General features: G+C 38.9%; 1 protein-coding gene across 2 annotated transcripts in view; it reads left to right on the top strand.

Moving 5' to 3' along the window:
* SI (sucrase-isomaltase) overlaps window positions 1-16088 on the top strand; it is a 293147-nt gene extending 277059 nt beyond the window's left edge. For both annotated transcript variants that reach the window (XM_066600648.1, XM_066600657.1), the window contains exons 62-72: window positions 1113-1246; window positions 4204-4238; window positions 4331-4447; window positions 5786-5934; window positions 6547-6631; window positions 8294-8350; window positions 8981-9105; window positions 11469-11557; window positions 11758-11798; window positions 13598-13762; window positions 15596-16088. In XM_066600648.1, coding sequence (XP_066456745.1) covers window positions 1113-1246; window positions 4204-4238; window positions 4331-4447; window positions 5786-5934; window positions 6547-6631; window positions 8294-8350; window positions 8981-9105; window positions 11469-11557; window positions 11758-11798; window positions 13598-13762; window positions 15596-15664 — 1066 coding nt within the window. In that variant the 3' untranslated portion in view covers window positions 15665-16088. The remainder of the gene's footprint in view (window positions 1-1112; window positions 1247-4203; window positions 4239-4330; window positions 4448-5785; window positions 5935-6546; window positions 6632-8293; window positions 8351-8980; window positions 9106-11468; window positions 11558-11757; window positions 11799-13597; window positions 13763-15595) is intronic.
* The last annotated feature ends 218 nt before the right edge of the window (window positions 16089-16306 follow it).

Here is a 16306-nt window from a genome sequence, read left to right as displayed (position 1 = left end):
TCATAAATTTGTTGCATCTTTAACTATGTCAAGAGATGTAGAGTCACTTTGCATGCCACCAAGTTGTTGGACTGATTTTGTGATGAATTTGAAAGTTACAATTACTACACTCAAACTTTGCCCCTTTTTTCTAGACACTTTTAAAAATAGAATGAAAAACACAACATTTAGTTTCTTTTTTTCTTTTTTTTTATTCACAAATCACTAATAAATTTGTCTAAATTGGTTTGGTGTAATTTACACCAGAATTCTGCTGTAATGCCAGTAATAAATGTGCCCCAATGTGTTGGTGCCTTGATCCCAGTTTAATGACTTGAGCTTTCCACTTGCTTGTTTGTTGACATAGTAGCGTACTTGGAGACTACATCCAAGTGCATGTTCTCACTATCAATTAAAATGAGGACAAGATCAACCTGGAATGGGCCCCATTTCCAGGGTTCCAAGAGCAACTGCATTGTCTGTTTCTATGGTACGGTGCACCCTTGAGAGTTCTCAGGCAGAACTGGCATTTTTTGTAGCTTCTGTCTGCTCATTTCAACAAGTGAATAAGAGGGAGGTGAGTATATGTATTACTTTGATACTTTCACCCCACACTAATGGATTGTGAAGAGCGAAGGGGCAATAGAGTTGGAGAAAATCTGTCTTGTTCATGCCAAATGAGCATTGTTTGAACTAGTAAAAACCTCAGGAATGTGTAGTACTATTAGAAAGTACAGTGAACTTCTGTTAAACAATTTGTTTTTATAGCATAGAGCTGCAATATAATGTTTAGTTTCAAAAGAACAGATGTCTGAGCAAGGAGAACTAATTAGGCAATCTTGAAAAAGGAAGTTGTAGCAACCATCAGTATGATGTGCTAAAATTTTGGGTTTTTTTCCTGATATTTTCTACTTTTTACAGGTGGACTTTATGTACTTTATTATGTCCCATACTCCGAAACATTTCATGATCTGCAACATATCAGTTCTCATTGATCTATCTTTTTAAAGTGCCTGTGAACATGGGCAATGTACATCAAAAAGACAATGTTATATATATGATCATATTTTCTCCTTTTACATCGTTCATGTGTATAGTTTTTACCTTAATATGCTCCACTCTTTTCCACAAAGTGCCTTGCGTAATATAACTGGAAAGAGAGGTATTGTTATCAGCCGTTCTACATATCCAACGGTTGGACAGTGGGTAGGACATTGGCTTGGAGATAACACTGCTGCCTGGAATCAAATGGATAAATCCATTATTGGTAAGTAGCTATAATGTTATGTGAACAATGTCATGCTGTAGCTAGAAGCTTCTCCTAAATGCATTATAAAATGAAATATGGAACTGTATGTACAACTGTAAGAACAAACAGTGCACTAAATACAGTGCAGTACAATATATGGTAGCCTATATTGTGCTGTCAGACTTTCAAGACAAGATAAAGGCATTTACACGTCCTGTAGCACAAGTGTAGCTATATTAACTGCAGTCACACCTAGGTCCTGGTACCTGGGTCTATGGCCAAAAACCTCTCACACACAAAAGACGACATCAGTTTTGTAAATGGCACATGACAGATTTTGCTTTTGGGTCCACTAGCCTCAAGTTACCCATCTGTCCTGCAGGTAAAATAGGAATAGTGCTAAGACTATAGCAAGTCATTTAGAACAGTGTATGCAAAGTAAAGTTTATTTCCACAGTATTTATAGGATGTCATTATGGCCAATACCACTTACAATTGAAAAAAAGCTTCTGCAATACAGTAGAGTTTTAGAGAAAAAAACACCAGAACACCAAATATAAATCTTGTCATTATACAGACATAATTGTTTTAAGAATAAAAATATGGTAGTTTATTTGATTTTCCACATTAGGGGCAGAGTTTACTCCTTTGCAGTACTGTAACTTTACCCACTTTTCCTCTATTAATACATTTTTTATATTTTTATTCCACTGTTACTGGGGCTGCTGCATGACGCACATTGATGTTACACAGCCCTTAAAGGGGTTGGCCAATAAAATTAAAAAAGGCAATACTTACCTTTCTTCTTCCCTGGGAAACAGTGGAGCAACTCCAATGATGACCTGCTGTCCAAACAGACCGGAAGTCAGAGACCTCAGCATCACTGCCTATTTTCCTGGTATCAGTGCTCACATTCTGGGAGCCAAGGTGAAAAGAGTTGGTAATGGTGATACTGCAGCTTCTGATTTGCTACAGTAGTAACCTGACTTCCAGTCAGTACGAACAGCGGGATCATCAGCGTAGTCACTCTGCTGTTTCATAGAATAGAAAGGTAATTATTGCCTTTTTTGCTACTAGATTGACAAGATGTTCGCTAGGCAAACATAAAAAGCTTGGGAAAATGGTTGGAAATGTTTTAAGAACTGTCAAGCTGAGGATTCGGCTTGAACTATTCACCATCCACGGCTTGGTCCTCCGTGTTTTGGGGACATGGCAGCAGTCAATTAGTGTATATTACACAATTTAGTATAGTATATGTTACTGTGGAGCCCCCAGTATATTTGGTTTATTTTGCGATAATATCTTGTATCCCTCTCTCTTTCTGTCTCTTTCTTTCTCTGTCTTTCTGTCTGTCCATTTCTGTGTGTGTCTCTCTCTCTGTCTCTTATGTGTGTGTTTCTCTCTGTCTGCCGTTTGTGACTCCCTCTCTATGTCTCTCTCTGTCTCTCTCTCTCTCTCTGTCCGTGTCTCTCTACCTCCCCTGACTTTTTGCCGGCCACGGGTTCCTATTAGCGTTGCCTAGAAACGCAAGGCTACACTCTCTCGCGCTGACACAACAGAGCAGCCATAGACTTAACATTGTAGCTTTGAACTTGCCTGACTGCTCAGTGAATCTATTAAACTCAAGTTTAATGATTTAAGATTGGTGGTTAGCATGTGCCATATCTACTTACACCAAAATAAGCCACAAAAGTTAAAACAAAGGGGTCAAAGTGTGGTGCAAGAAAAAGCATGTACGCTTATTTATATTAGATTTTGTTGCATGTTCAGCTGTTTAAAAAAATGTTTTCTTCTAGGACAACCCCTTTAACAGGTTAAAACAGTTCAAATCTTTAAGTTCTACAATAAAATATATTTAATCTTAGTTTAGCAGCATATATAATATTGGAATTTGAAATTTTGGTCCACTTTAGGTCTACTGGGACATGGCATATTTCGGCAATAAGATGCAACAATTTTGGGGGATTTTCATTTCTACTTTTAAAAAGCCATAACTTTATTTTTCTGTTGACATGGCCATTTGAGGACTTGTTTTTTTTGTGTGGTGAAGTGCCATTTTTGGGTACATATCATGTATTGTAAAACTTCTATTATTTTTTTTTTACAATTTTTTTTATTTTTACATTTTTTTTGTACCTGTAGTGGACTTGAACTAGAGAAGCTCTGATCACCATGATAATACATTGCAGTACTACTGTACTGCAATGCATTATCTCCTACAATAGCAATCGCAGGCCTTGGCATGCCTGAATGCTATTGTCTGGTGTCCAGCAACCCATTGACCCTCTCCAATTACTAGGCCATTTACATGCCGCAATCTACATTGGTCGAGGCATTTAAGGGATTAACCGCAGGGATCAATGCTTCTACTGTCAATCACAGCTGGCTCCTGCTGCAGGATGGAGCAGGCTCACTTCTTAGACCTTTCCATCCACAGGACATAAGTTTATGCCCTGTTGCATTAAGAACCATGTGCACAGGACATAAACTTATGTCCTGTGGCATTATGAGGTTAAATATTAAAAGTTGATTTCTTACAATCTTTGAATATCCATGTGATATTAAAAATCCTAAGCTTCAGAAGCTAAGCTGTCCTATCTAGTATCCCAGATTCCTGTACTTAGCGGTCTAGAGACAATCTTCAGGCAGACTTAAAATTATGCAGCTGCTGGAATTTTGAAACCTTAAAACAGCTTGAGTAGCACATGCAGTACAGGTAGCTTAGTTTCTGAAACATATTATCATATTTGATAATACAACTGTGCCACGAAATTGCCATTAATGCAAATGTGTGTGTTTTCAGTGAAAATTCAGAGGGGACAATAAGTAATTGTGAAATTTCTATAGTGCAAGAAACAGCATTACTACATGTAACTTAGTGCATGTCTGCTACTTTTCAGTCACTATGTTTGTTTATCTGGAAAAGCTTTAAATTTGGATAAAAGGCCTGATGCATATTTCCCTTTACTTTTCAGGTATGATGGAATTTAGTATTTTCGGAATATCTTATGTAAGAAAACTTTTTTTCTTTTACTTCTAGTATATATTTTAAAATAGCACTGTGGAATCCATTAATCCATATAATTTCTGGTAATTTTATAGACTGGAGCAGATATTTGTGGATTCTTCGGAGACACTACATATGAACTTTGTGCTCGATGGATGCAACTTGGTGCATTCTATCCTTTTTCTAGGAATCATAATGCAAAAGGTACCATGGTAAGTAAATTCATATGGACAAGGGCACCTAAATACCAGCACCACTAAGAGCTCAGTCACACGGGCGCATCGGCACCCGTACACCGGCGCCGATGCGCCCGTGTGACTGACAGTTAGAAGACGGCCGTACCTGAAGACGGACGTCTCTCTGCAGCACTGATGAAAGAACACATGACTGGCAATGGAGCTGGTCACATGTACTTTCTTCCGGCGCTGCAGAGAGACATCCGTCTTCAGGTACGGCCGTCTGCTACATGCAGTAACACGGGCGCTGATCCGTCCGTGTGACTGAGCCCTAACAGTTATTCATAGCTGAAGGGCCATTACAAAAAAAAAACTGTTAAAATTCATAATGCCTTTGCATGTGGCCCATTTTTGTGAAACTTTTTGTGAGGCTGCATTTATGTGAGTATACTTTTGCTTTCAGACATCAACCAATGAGGTCTTACCCCTAATTTCATATCATACCTGTGAACTTTGGGGCCCTAAAATTGATTGAGTTGTTAGACAGCCTCATTAACTCTAATAACAACGTCCATTTGTTCTACTAACTAGATTGACCAGATGTTCGCTAGAAGAACATAAATTGTTTGGATTAAATGGTTGTAAATACTTTAAGAACTGATTATTTTAATTGGCAAGAACTTCAGGATAAACTGCATTTCCAGTGTACCAACTTCCATCTGAGCATACCCCTTGAAGTGAATCGGGGTATATTTTGATTTTTACGCTCTGCTTCTTGGTGGCTCTCGAAAATGCTACATACAGCATTCCATGAATGAACACAAGGGTGACCGAGGTGAATTCCAACATTGTTGAAAGTCTGTCCCTAAGATTTGTTGATAGTAATCCCAAAGGCCAGACAAGCATTGCTAAGCGGCGTTCATATCAAGTTGATATAAAGAATAGTGCTTACCAATTTGACTGTTCGCCGTCCACAGCTTGGTCTTCCACATTTTGGGAACATGGCAGCAGTCAGACTGGTAAGCACTATTCTTTATATCAACTTGATATGAATGTCGCTTAGCAACACTGGACTCTCCATAGTGTCGCTGTTGGCTAAAGCTCAACAGCATCCCTAGACTTAACATAGGAACTATGACCTGGCCTGATAGGTCACTTAATGTATCAAACTCAAATTTTATGATTTTACGGGTGAGGATGTAACAAATCTAATGACACCAAAATCATCCACCAAACGTCATGCAAGAAAAAGCCTGTGGGTTTTTTGTATATTAGATGCGCAGCTTTGAAATGTAGCCAAGGCTAGTATACAGTTTCGTGATTATTCTTTGAGTAATAATGCAGTACTTTTATTTGTATTTTTGTTTCTCTCAGAGGCAAGATCCTGTAAGTTTTGATGAACGCTTTCAAAACCTATCAAGAAATGTTCTTAACATAAGATATAGACTTCTGCCATATCTGTACACACTAATGTATGAAGCACACACAAAGGGATCTACAGTTATCCGTCCCTTATTGCATGAGTAAGTTTTAATACTTTTCAAACTGTTTACTGTCCAATGGAAAATGGCTCTTGTTGGCATTACCATAACAATGTCATGACACATGTGTAATTGTAACAAATGTTTCATTTCTTATTAATGAATTTCTGCAATACCATATAATACATCATCTTGTATGGCCTGAGGTAGTTTGAATATACTAACATACAGTACTATTATTTCAAGGTGATTATTATGAAGACATTGCTATTGTGCCCAAGTGATTGCTGTCTGGAGGACAATTGCAATGTACAGATGGACTACCACCACAAATCTGATCCTGATACATCATTATGTCCAATCAAAAATAATTTCAATACTGTATAAGGGGGACTATCACTCATGATTCAGACTCTGGTGACATGATCATAGGGTCTGGTATCATTATGGAGACAGCCAGTGTCTTTATAAATGTCTATATATACATACTATTTGCATGCCGTAACAGGTGACTTTGGATATTTATACAGATTCTTGACCTTAAAGTCCACCATCACCTTAATGAAGTTCTGTTGTTTTTATACTCTATAATATGCAATTTTAAAGTGAAACGATAAATCGATAACCAACACATTTTTTTTTTCTTCTTACAAGATTTACTAATGAACGAGCAACTTGGGATGTCTACGAGCAGTTCTTATGGGGACCAGCGTTTATGATCAGTCCAGCTCTTAGACAGGTGCGAATGTATGACTTCACATAATTCATGCCATCACATAAATGTTACAGTTTGCTTTTTTTCACTATAACCCAATCAGCAGATAATTTTTCTTTTTTGCTAAAGTGTAAGGTCTCTTCAAAAGGACTTTTAATAAATAGCTGGTAAACCTGAAAATAAAACATTAGTGATACACTTGCACTGGGTATTCAGATGTGTTTGTCTCCTGCAGCATATCCTATTGATTGGAGTTAAAATAAAAATTCATTTAGTTGATGTTCAACAGTTTGGTTGTATAGCTAGAATCTTCCCTTAAGTGCCTTAGAACAGCTGTTAGAATGGTTAGCCCAGACTTCAAAGCCAGACTGCTGTGCACAAGAGCACTGCATTTTTTTTATTTCAACGAGAAGACATTGCAAGAGACAAACTCAAAACCCAATGAAAGTGTATTACAAAAGTTTTCTGTTCTGTTTTATCATGTTTTAAGTAAATGTCCACTCTTGAATGCAATTTCGCTTCATTTTTATTCAATCGAAATAGGTTAAAAACTCATTAATCATTTTTTTAAATTATATATTTAGAATGCTAAGAGCTTTGTTCTACTGAAACCAAGCTCCAAAACTCACATTTTGGCCTAATGCATACAATCCTATTTGCATTGCGGAATCAAGAATGGGCAACTGCATCCGGATTCCATAGCAAATACTGGCCATAGTATGCAATGTAAAAGCATGTTTCCATGCCCACGAGTGCATATCAATTATAATTTTCCGCTTGCGGGGGGAAAATCACAGCATGCTCTATTTTGAGCCAGATTCCACGCGGACAGCTTCTATTGAAGTCAATGGAAGCCATCCATCCCACAGTCCTTCTGCAATCACCATTGTGGAAAGGCCGAGGGAATCTGTGTCATCGCCTAGTGATGGCATGTTCACATCTGTACTGCGCATGTGTGCTGTTCAGCCCGCCGGCATACCCGCAGCACAGACGAAAACCATCTGGACAGTTACACAGGGCTCACAGGCCAGGCACTGGGTCGGATTCTGCTGTAGGATCCCGCATGCCGAATCAGACCAGGTCGTGTGCATTCGGCCTTACATATGGATTTAAAAGACGACACTTTTCTCTACCTATAGCTGCCACAAGAGAGACCTTTGGAGCTTGCTGCACACTGTTATACCATACTATACAATGAGCTCAATATTATCACAGTATGCAGGAAGCTCAAAGTTCTCTACCTAGTGGCAGGTGCAGGTAACCAACATGTTAGCTTTTAAATTGATCTCTATGTAGGTTAGATGGAGGTCTGTGTTAGAAAAACAAAGCTCCTGACACTGCAAAGATATATTAACTAATTAATCAGGGCAGAACTTTAGACCTAAATGTGTCACAATGATAAAACATTCACATTCGTTTAAATATATTGAATCTAGTTACAAAAAAAGAAAAACCATCAAATAATGTTTTTAAAACAATTTAAGATCATAGGATGTAGTTTGACAGCATATGTACAATATAATGATATTTTTATAGGAAATTCATAAAGTATAGCAGGCAGCAGAATTTTAGCTTCTCTTATAAAATGGTAACTATTTTTAGAACTATAGTAATGAATATTTTTAAATATGCGGCATATAATGGCTGACAATAAATGATATATAACAAAATATTTTACTATTTTAGGGACAAACAGAAGTAGATGCCTACATGCCAAATGCTACTTGGTATGACTATTATACGGTGAGAATTTTTGTTTGCACACTAATACTCTTGCTGAGTGCGGTGGTAAGAGAAAAGGGTAATTTGTAAAACCTATAAGAACTGAGTATAAAAGAAAATGCTATCTACGTTGTATTACATCTTCATCTGGATGTCCATGTATCAGATGGGAGGCTAGTTTGAGTGCCTCCCTTTCTGAAGTTCCCTGATAATTCCAACAGCAATACATTTGGGAGAAACGCATTGCACGTGTGAATATATGTGGCCTTATAGGGTTTAATACATGAACTGCAGGGGTCAGCAGCCAGTAAGTGTGGGCGTCCTTAGTTAGGCAGTTAGGCAGGGTATAATAGTAGTCATTATAGGGGTAGGTTGCCCCTAACTGGAATTTAGTGACAAGTGTATCCTATATGGATGAATAGATCCCCTGCTTTCCACTTATTTGGAGAACAAAGGATGAAACATCTGTAGGTAAATACTGATCCATCGAACAGTGAGTGAAATGGTGATCCTCCATCCCTGGTATAGTTAACCGGTTAATTATTGTGTGCTTTGAGAATATAAGACATCATATAGACTATTTCTTATAGCTATTAGTAAAACAATTTTGATATTCCAGTAAAGCTTTAAAAAAATCTGTTTCCCTTATAGGGTAAGGCGGTTAGTGAAAGGGGTACGAGAGTGAAATTAAGTGCTCCTCTTGAAATCATTAATCTTCATGTTAGAGGTGGATACATCATACCATGGCAGGACCCTGCTAATAACACTGTTCACAGGTGGGTAGACAAGATTATTATTGTCTTTGGTTATTTTAATATGACCTTCTTTTACGTTGTGTTAATCAATCACAGGCCTTGGTCACACGGGCATTTTTTCCCGCGAATGACAGCTGAGAGCAGCTCAGAGGCAGCTCATTCAGCAGGCGGGGATTTTAAATCCCCGGCTGCTAAATACTACTCAGAGCAGTTCAGGAGAACTGCCGCCGGCCACGGCTGAACTCCGTCTGCCGGGACCAGGTGAGTATATATATTTTTTTGTTTTTACACATTTCTGGATGAATTTCCGGGAAGGGCTTATATTTTTAAGACCTTCCCGAAAATTTATCATGCGATCGCCGGCAGCCCATTGCTTTCAATGGAGCCGGCTGTATTGCTGGCTCCATTGAATTCAATGGGCAAACATCATTCTTCTCTGCCACAGCTGTTACAGCCGTGGCAGAGGAGAATGATTTGTCTTCTATATGTTCTCAATGGGGTCGGCGCTGCTGCCGCCGGCCCCATTGAGCGCATATAGAGAAGAGAACAGGAATCGCAGATCGCAGATAGGTGCGATCTGCGATTTCTGTTCTATAATTTATCGGACGAGCGCATAAAAAGCGCTCATGTGTCCGATACCATTGCAAAGCAATGGTTTTATAAAATCGCCGGACGCATGCACATGTGCAAATCGCGCGAAAAAACGCCCGTCTGACTGAGCGCTAACTGTTGATCCTGCTGCTTTCTTAGGCCGCAGTCAGACAGCCTAAGGACACGCGATACTACATGCAAGTGCCAATGCACCTGTTCACGCGCATTTTGCACATCCATGGAGCGCATTTGTCTTGCTCGCATAGGCACGTAAAAAAAACATGCTCGTCTGACTAAGGCCTTAGGGCGTTGCTTCATGGGAAGGGTTGTGTCTTTACAGGATAGAGGTCTTGGCCTAAATCTGACACCATGCACCAAAATGCATGCAAAAATTATGCTTTAAAAACAGGCATAAACTAAGTCAATTAATAGTTAATAAAAAGTTAGATAAATATAATTTATCATCCATATCACTCCAAAAGGACAAATCTGCTAAACACTGATATACTGATACAAAGATATACAAAGGCAGGTAATGTATATACCACTTCCCAATAGAATGCAGAAAGGAAAATTGCTATATGGAGGATTATTGTACAAGTGAATAACCACTGACCCACCTACCATATATTGGGGTGGTGGCTGTTTAGTATTATACTTGCACATAGATAAGGCATACAAAGGGTGCCAAACCAAATGATATGTGTGGTGCATCATGCAGGCTTACAACCTATTAATAATGCCACATTCGATTCAGTCTGGTGGGTTGCCATGCCCCTCACAAGTGAACTAAAATGGTATTAAGATCCCAGGCTCCTCCAGCATCAAAAACCAGACTGTTCACTGCAAAAATAACAATGAATACTGATAAATATGAGGTATTAGTTATATTTTGGACAAAATATTCAAATTTGCAACCCACATCAGGTGTCTTCTTTATTGTGCGAGTTTCTACACTAACATTTACAAACATATCACTGAAAAAGGACAATTTAACTCTAAAATCACTGCCAGCAGCCATATCTACCAATATGATACAAATATACACAAGGGGAGGTAGATAGATACCATGTCCCACATTATGCAGACAGGCAAATTACTATATGGGGGAGCATTGCACAAGTGCAAGAGAATGATGAACAACCACTCACACACCTAACAGATATTAAGGGGAGATTCTGCCTAGGGGGAGATGTATGCGAGTGGATGTTCATCAGTATTAGATAATTTGGACCTTTAACGTGGGTTGCGAGCTTGCATATTTTGGCTAACTAATACCTCATATTTATCATTATTTTTGCAGTAAATTGTCTAGTTTTAAACATTGGGGCAGCCTGGGGTGTCAGTGCCACTGTGGTTCACTTGCGGGGTACAGTGCAGCGTGCTGGGCTGAATCTCATGTGGTGTCATTAATAGGTTCTAAGCCTGCATGGTGCACATACATCAGTGGGATTGGCACCCTTTGCATGCCTTATCTATGTTCAAGTATAACACTAAGCAACAGCTCTTATGTGGCAGGTGTGTGAGTGGTTGTTCATCAGTATCTTGCACTTGTGTAATGTTCTCCATATATTGATTTGCCTGTCTGTATTTTATTGAGAAGTTGTGTATACCTGTCCTTGTGTATCTTTATATCAGTCTATAGGTAAGTATAGCCACTAGCAGAGATTAATTATCCAGCCTGAGTTACTGTGATAAATCTAACACATTTTAAAACTGCCGAGTCTAAGTTTGCACTGCCTGTTATAGATAGTATTAGTAAATCTCTCTCATTGTGTTTCTTTCTATTGCAGTCGAAAAGGGTTTATGGGACTTCTGGTAGCCCTGGATGATGGAAAAAAAGCACACGGCAGTCTTTTCTGGGATGATGGAGAAAATATTGGTAAGTGCTACCTAGCAATAAAGCAAATCTTCAGAAAAAGTATTTTCATATCTACTTTTACTAAAATGTATGGGATGTTGCGACAGTTTATAGTGAAACTCGAAATGAGTGAAGTGATAAATGTCAGTATGGTAAAATGAAGGCAAAATCTGTTATGTATTGAAATGGATGCTAAAATTTTTCTTTCTCCATTTTAATAGAAATGACAAATTATTTTCTGGGAACCTTCACAGCTAATGAGGTATGCAGCTTTCTTCACCAAAGATATACATGTTTTCTTATCTATTTGTAAAGATACATTAGATTTGTACTTTGTACTTTGCATCAGACAGATGTTTCTACCCTGCTCCTTTCCTTTTATGCAAATACTGAGGGAGAGATACTGCAGCTGCATGTTCCTCTTTATTTTCCATTTATATTTTCTACTGATAAAAAGTTTCAAAACTTTGGTCCAGTCCGAATCAAACCTGAACTTCGCCAATATCCCTAAAATTGATTACTAATTTGGTGGGGGTATTTTAATAGGTTTGGGTGAGATGAGCCAACCAAGATTCGGGTTAGTGCAAAACCAAACTTTTGACAAATTTCAACCTGAAACTAGGTTTAACTGTTTTGGTTCACTGAAAACTATTTTCTGTTTACTGCATTATAATAGACAGTTTTTTTTTTGTACTGACAAAAGATGTATCTAAAGAATTCTATATATCATGTAGTAAAGGAGACATGAAAAAAAATATTGTTATTTGTATAGCGCCAACTTATTCCACAGCACTTTCAAATAATTTATTTATTACCCCCCACCACTCTGGGTACTCATTTTACTGACCTTGGAAAGGATGGAAGGCTGAGTCAAACTTGAGCCGGCTACCTAAGCTATGGAGATTAAACGTGCAATCTTCAGGTCTGAGCGAGAGCTTAGGACTGCATTCCTGCTGCCTTAGCACTCTGTGCCACATGGGGCCCAAAAAAGGGGCACGTTTCTGTTAGATGTGGCACTGGCCAGTTTTCTAGTATAGCATGGTATTAACTCTGTCAGACAGAAAGATAGATAGATAGATAGATAGATAGATAGATAGATAGATAGATTAGGTAGTTATGTCATGGAAACACACTAATACACTGTGCCTCAGCACGGATGCAAGATGGTGTCTTAGTAAAACCACAAACACAATCACATAGTATTTGCAAGGACCAATTACACCACTCCAAGAAAATATGGAAGGAAACCTGTCCCTTGCCTAAAAGCAGGGTAAGTGCCCCAATAAGGATGGCCCAACTGTCTTCATCTGGGACCTGGCTATCCCTGATTAGGAAGAGAAGAAAAACACAAAACGCAGGACACAACACTGTTCACACACACAGAACACAACTGTTCATACACCTCATGTCTGGCCAACTACACAGGCACTCAGAACACATTGCTGTTAACACCTTATACACACCAGGTAATGCATACCACACAGAACAAGACATTTGATGCAACACATGTCTGACCACTTGCATAGACCCAACAGAACATGTAACTGGATAGATAGTCCAAGTGTCCTCACACGTAGAGGAAAGAGAGTCAGCCACCATGCTGACATAAAGGGAACAGTGTCAGCAATCACCCATCTGACCACATGTGACAGCAGTTGCTTGGAAGCCACACCTGTTAAAGGGGAAGGGAGAGGGGACCTGAATAAGATGCAGACAGGGACTACATGTGTCCAGACCATCCTCAGGGAAAGTGAGATACTTCAGACTAACATGCAAAGCATAGCTCAGAGTGGGAATAGAACAAAATGAGTAAAATGGCCAGCATTCTCTAATCGGGTAGGGTATTTAAGTGAAGCAGACCAGGAAGATTGGCTGGCTGGAGAAACTCCATACCCAGCTAGCTCAATTATTCCACACCTGTAAAAGTGTTTCCTCAGAACCTCATAGCACTACAGATCCTAGAAGCACAACCTAACATAGATGTTGCTTTTGTGGAACATTTTGAGGCTAGAGTAAGTTTGTATGTTAACCCTATTCCATCATTATTTCATGTTTCAACAGCAAAGTCTAAGAAGTGAAATAACACAAAATAATTATCTATCATCAACAAATACCCTATATCTGGGATATGTCAATATCTTTGGACTTGCAACAAGCCCAAACACCGTTTCAGTTACATATAGTAATACAAATGAAGCCATTACAAGTTATCAATATTCTGAGGGGGTAAGTTATGGTTGGAAGCACAGAGCAATGTACAAAGTTATTTACTATTGTTTGAAATAGCTTTATTATTAAAATAAATATTTGGATAAGTTATAAAGTCATCAATTAAGCCAGGATTGTCATTTGGGTACTTTTGGGGGGAGGGGTGAGAAAAGCATAAGCTCTTAGCAGGCAAAGCTTTTTCTCATTGACATAGCATACTAAAAGAGGAATGTATTCTGAAATGTATCCTGTGTAGAGATGAGCGAGCGTACTCGGAAAAGCACTACTCGCTCGAGTAATTTGCTTTATCCAAGTATCGATTAAACGAGCACTGACCATTGAATTCAATGGAGCCGGCTCCATTGAAAGCAATGGGCTGCCGGCGAGCGCGGGATGAATTTTCGGGAAGGGCTTAAAAATATAAGCCCTTCCCTGAAATTCATCCAGAAATGTGTGAAAACAAAAAAAATATATATATACTCACCTGGTCCCGGCAGACGGAGTTCAGCCGCGGCCGGCAGCAGTTCTCCTGAACTGCTCTGAGTAGTATTCAGCAGCCGGGGATTTAAAATCCACGCCTGCTGAATGAGCTGCTTCTGATTGGTCACAGCCTGACCAATCAGAGGCAGCTCTCACTCACACCCATTCATGAATTTATGAATGACAGCTGAGAGCTGCCCCTGATTGGTCCCTGCGCTGAGCCAATCAGCGGCAGCACTCACTCACCCATTCATGAATTCATGAATGGGTGTGAGTGAGAGCTCCCTCTGATTGGTCAGGCTGTGACCAGTCAGAGGCAGCTCATTCAGCAGGCGGGGATTTTAAATCCCCGGCTGCTGGATACTACTCAGAGCAGTTCAGGAGAACTGCCGCCGGCCGCGGCTGAACTCCGTCTGCCAGGACCGGCTGAGTATATATTTTTTGTTTCTTTTTACACATTTCTGGATGAATTTCAGGGAAGGGCTTATATTTTTAAGCCCTTCCCGAAAATTCATCCCGCGCTCGCCGGCAGCCCATTGCTTTCAATGGAGCCGGCTGTATTGCCGGCTCCATTGAATTCAATGGGCTAACATCGTTCTTCTCTGCCACAGCTGTTACAGCTGTGGCAGAGGAGAACGATCTTTCTGCTGACAGTGCGGGGGGGGGGGGGAGGGTCTCATTCTTGCGGCTATTGTGGCTGAATAGTGGGACCTGGAAACCTGAAATGCAGCCCAGCATGTTGCCCCTCGCCTGCCCTATCCGTTTCTGTGTCGTTTCCAGCACTTTCTTGGGTTTTGCATATTTTTACCAATGAAAACCTTAGCGAGCATCGGCGATATACAAAAATGCTCAAGTCGCCCATTGACTTCAATGGGGTTCGTTACTCGAAACGAACTCTCGAGCATCACTGAAAGTTCGACTCGAGTAACGAGCACTCGAGCATTTTGGTGCTCGCTCATCTCTATTTAATACACATCAGGTCACTTCACTTTGTATGTGACATGTAGAAAAAATGACACATTCAAAGTGCAGAACCCTTCTAGGGTTGTAAGTTTTAGACAACTATACAAGTAATATTCCATATCGTAATGCAATATTATGTCTTGTTAGTATGTCATCTGTTTCTTGTAGTCATGTATAAGGGTATGAATATTTAACATCACTCAGATTTAAGATTTTATCACAGAGCTAAGTCATATAAAAACAAACTTCCTGGAATCTTTATGCATTAAAATGTGAAATCCACAATACATTTAGATTGCATTATATACTTTCTTAATTCTATCATTAGTATCCCAGCTTTACATATTCAACTACCATCATATACATTTTTAAGTTTACTTATTGTATTTTTCTTTTCGTTTCTTGCAGGTTCTAGGAATCCGTTTAACAGACAAACTGTACAATTTAGCAAATCCTATTACAGTTACATGGACATAAATGAGCTCTGAAAGTCTGCAAGTGACGAGAATTTTATAATTAATCACTGCTTTTTTTAGATTTTTATATAAATACAATACATCAATATCTAATTTTTTTTCTTTGACAAAGTATATATTGCTTAACTTCAACAAAATAAATATTCTGTGCTTGACTAAAATATCTGGAGTTTTAGATTTAGTAAGTAAAGTTCAGATTGCATTCATCCATGATAATTAAAGGAGTAGGGAGACTTGCTGGTACAGACCTTATATACAGTAGTGCTTCTAATGAGAATAGGTCACCATACGCTGAATTAGATGGAACAAATTTGTATAAATTCTGAAAGTAAAAAAAAACCCTCTGCCTCATTATGACTATGAATATAGGGTAGAGGCCCCGTGTCCCTAAATGGCTGCACTATTATGCTAACATACAAAAAATAGATCAAAAAGATTATTATATATATATATATATATATTAAATAAGACTTGGACTTGTTAAACTAGTAAATATGCTTTATAGAAGGCATATCAAAGTACAGCTCAAAGAACTGGCACACAAACTATTAGTAAAATGGACTGGGTAACATCCCTACCTAATGATAAAAAGATGGTTTCATTATCGATATCAGAAAGTTTTCTGAGCATCAGAATGCTCTCC

Source organism: Eleutherodactylus coqui, chromosome 1 (assembly GCF_035609145.1).
Source record: "Eleutherodactylus coqui strain aEleCoq1 chromosome 1, aEleCoq1.hap1, whole genome shotgun sequence".
NCBI classification, from domain to species: domain Eukaryota; kingdom Metazoa; phylum Chordata; class Amphibia; order Anura; family Eleutherodactylidae; genus Eleutherodactylus; species Eleutherodactylus coqui.
Note: the sequence above shows the minus strand (reverse complement) of the source record. Positions and strands in the feature narration are given on the sequence as shown.